The 2,347-nt window shown below is 37.0% G+C and overlaps 1 protein-coding gene across 1 annotated transcript in view; it reads left to right on the forward strand.

Moving 5' to 3' along the window:
- rgs9a (regulator of G protein signaling 9a) overlaps window positions 1–655 on the forward strand; it is a 19,543-nt gene extending 18,888 nt beyond the window's left edge. Inside the window, exon 18 of the mRNA XM_067615444.1 lies at window positions 598–655. Coding sequence (XP_067471545.1) covers window positions 598–655 — 58 coding nt within the window. The remainder of the gene's footprint in view (window positions 1–597) is intronic.
- The last annotated feature ends 1,692 nt before the right edge of the window (window positions 656–2,347 follow it).

Consider the following 2,347-nt stretch of genomic DNA (forward strand, 5'->3'; position numbering starts at 1 on the left):
AGTGTGTGTCTGTGTGTGCGTGTGTGTGTGTGCAGGGCTCTACATGTCAAAAGATTTGCTTTGCTCTTCAGTGTCATGCCAATAATTGTTCTATTTCAAAAAAATGATCACACTCAAGCAAATGTAAGAATTCCAATTTTCTTGTATAAACATTTGAATAAGGTTGTATTAGGTTGAAAATATCTGAGGTGATGTACTGAAAAACTTCCCTATTTTTTTTAGAAAGTGATACAGTATTTCCACAGACTCTGCTTAAGGATGTAATGTTGCTGTACAAGTCACATTAATGACAACCTGTGATTCAACAAATCCAATTGACTCATATTCAGTACTTGGATATATGACATGTAAACTGTATTTTTAGCTGAGCTTGTAATAGTAATATTTTTTCCTGCATATTACTCCATACAATTAACAGTGTGAGTACTGAAGTTAGTACTGAAATGGCACCGCACACAATTGTGTGTGGAGATACTGTAGCTTTTGTTGCTGCAGTATGTGTGGCATGTATGAAAATAGAGTAACTGTGGCTGTGTATACCGCTGTACACATGTTCCATGGGATTTAAGCTGTATTTTGACTCTCTGTACTCTGAAGCCCTGTTCTACCAGTCAAAGCCAACATGCCCATCAGTATGTCAGTGCGCTTATGTTAAAGAAAATAAAATTCTCTATGGAAGATTTGTACAGTATGTAAATCTGATGATTTGCCCAAATTTAATAAATGAGATCAAGAAATAGCAAAGTTCAGATTATTGTGCTTGTGTGAGTTTGTTAGTGACATCAAGTTAAATGTGGAGGGCCGTATCAGAGATTTTAAAGCCATTCCTACAAAGAGTTTCCATTTTTTAGGGGTCTTTGTGCTTTCCAAGCAACCACTGCTTTTCACCATGCTATGGAATCAACTTTATCAGGTGTCAGATGTTTTAGAGCGCTCTATCAAATACTAGGCTTAGATACACAAGACATCAACAAGATGGAGAAATTCTACAGGTGTTAAAGTCCCCCTCCACTCAAAAATGAGTTAACTGTTTGATCTTCACAGTGCAGAATGATGTACTGCATGTACATCAACCTCACCAGATGGTAGCTGATCTTCAACATAAGGCAGGTGCCAAGTAACAAAAAAACCCCAAAATATAATTTGCTATTAGCAAGAACAGGTCTCTTTCACGGTGTCTGGTTTATTCAGTAAACCAACTTTAATGGAAGAGACCATTTGACAAAATTTGTGATTTTTGTTACTTTACATCTGCTTCTTGATCCTATACCGTTTGTTCTTCACTGCAGAATGATGCACTGCATGTACAGTTTGTTTTCACATTCATCTGCTGGAGGAGGAAAGTTTCTCTATGCTCACGTTAAATCTCAGTTTACTCCTATGAGTACAGTGCCAGAAGTGTGATGTTAAAACTTGAAGCCTCTAGTGTACAAACACTGAGAATGGACTTGAAATGAACACTTGCACTCATAGATGCTTTAAATGAGGGAGAAGGAATACAGTAATTGTGCTTTTCGCATTCTTTTAACTAGTTATTTGAACTTTTGTGTGGAAAAAAAAATACATAAAATATTCAAAGCAGTACTGTAAGTGGTGAACTGGCTTTGAGGCACTGACGTTACTGCTTCACTGATCTCTCAATGACTACATACAAGTTTCGAAGGCAGCTCATGATAATGACATTACAACACCTAATCTGTATCAGAGTTGGGTATGTTATAACACACCATCTCTCTCAACAGTTGGATTAATGGACGGGTCCATACTGTTACAAATGTGTCTTAAAACAAGTCAGGAACCCATATGAACATTGAAACATGTTTATCTTGCTGTAATCATTCCTTCTGTTCATACTGACCATTAGAAGATCCCTTCATAATGCACTTGCAACTTGTAAGTGATGGGGGACAAAATCCACAGTCCTCCTTCTGTGCAAAAATGTATTTAAAAGTTTATCTGAAGCTAATATGAAGCTTCAGCGTCCAAATGAGTCAAATCAAGTAGATATCTTTCAACATTACAGTCTTTTTGTTACTATACTTCCACCACAGCTCAACAGGGAAACACTGTCTGAGGAAACACAAAGAGGGAATTTGATGCTAAAAAGACTGTAAATGTGTCAGATATCCACTTGATATGACTAACTCAGACTGCTGAAGCCTCATATAAGCTTCACATCAACTTTTAAATGCATTTTTGCACTAAATGACTGTGTGGACACACTGTGGATTTTGGCCTCCATCACTGACATTGAAAGCGCATTTGAAGGGGATCTTTTAATAGCCAGAAAAATTGTGAACCTGTCCTTTAATTCTCAAGTAAAGTGAATTAAATCACACAAGAGGCA

Source organism: Thunnus thynnus, chromosome 17, assembly GCF_963924715.1.
Source record: "Thunnus thynnus chromosome 17, fThuThy2.1, whole genome shotgun sequence".
Taxonomy (NCBI): domain Eukaryota; kingdom Metazoa; phylum Chordata; class Actinopteri; order Scombriformes; family Scombridae; genus Thunnus; species Thunnus thynnus.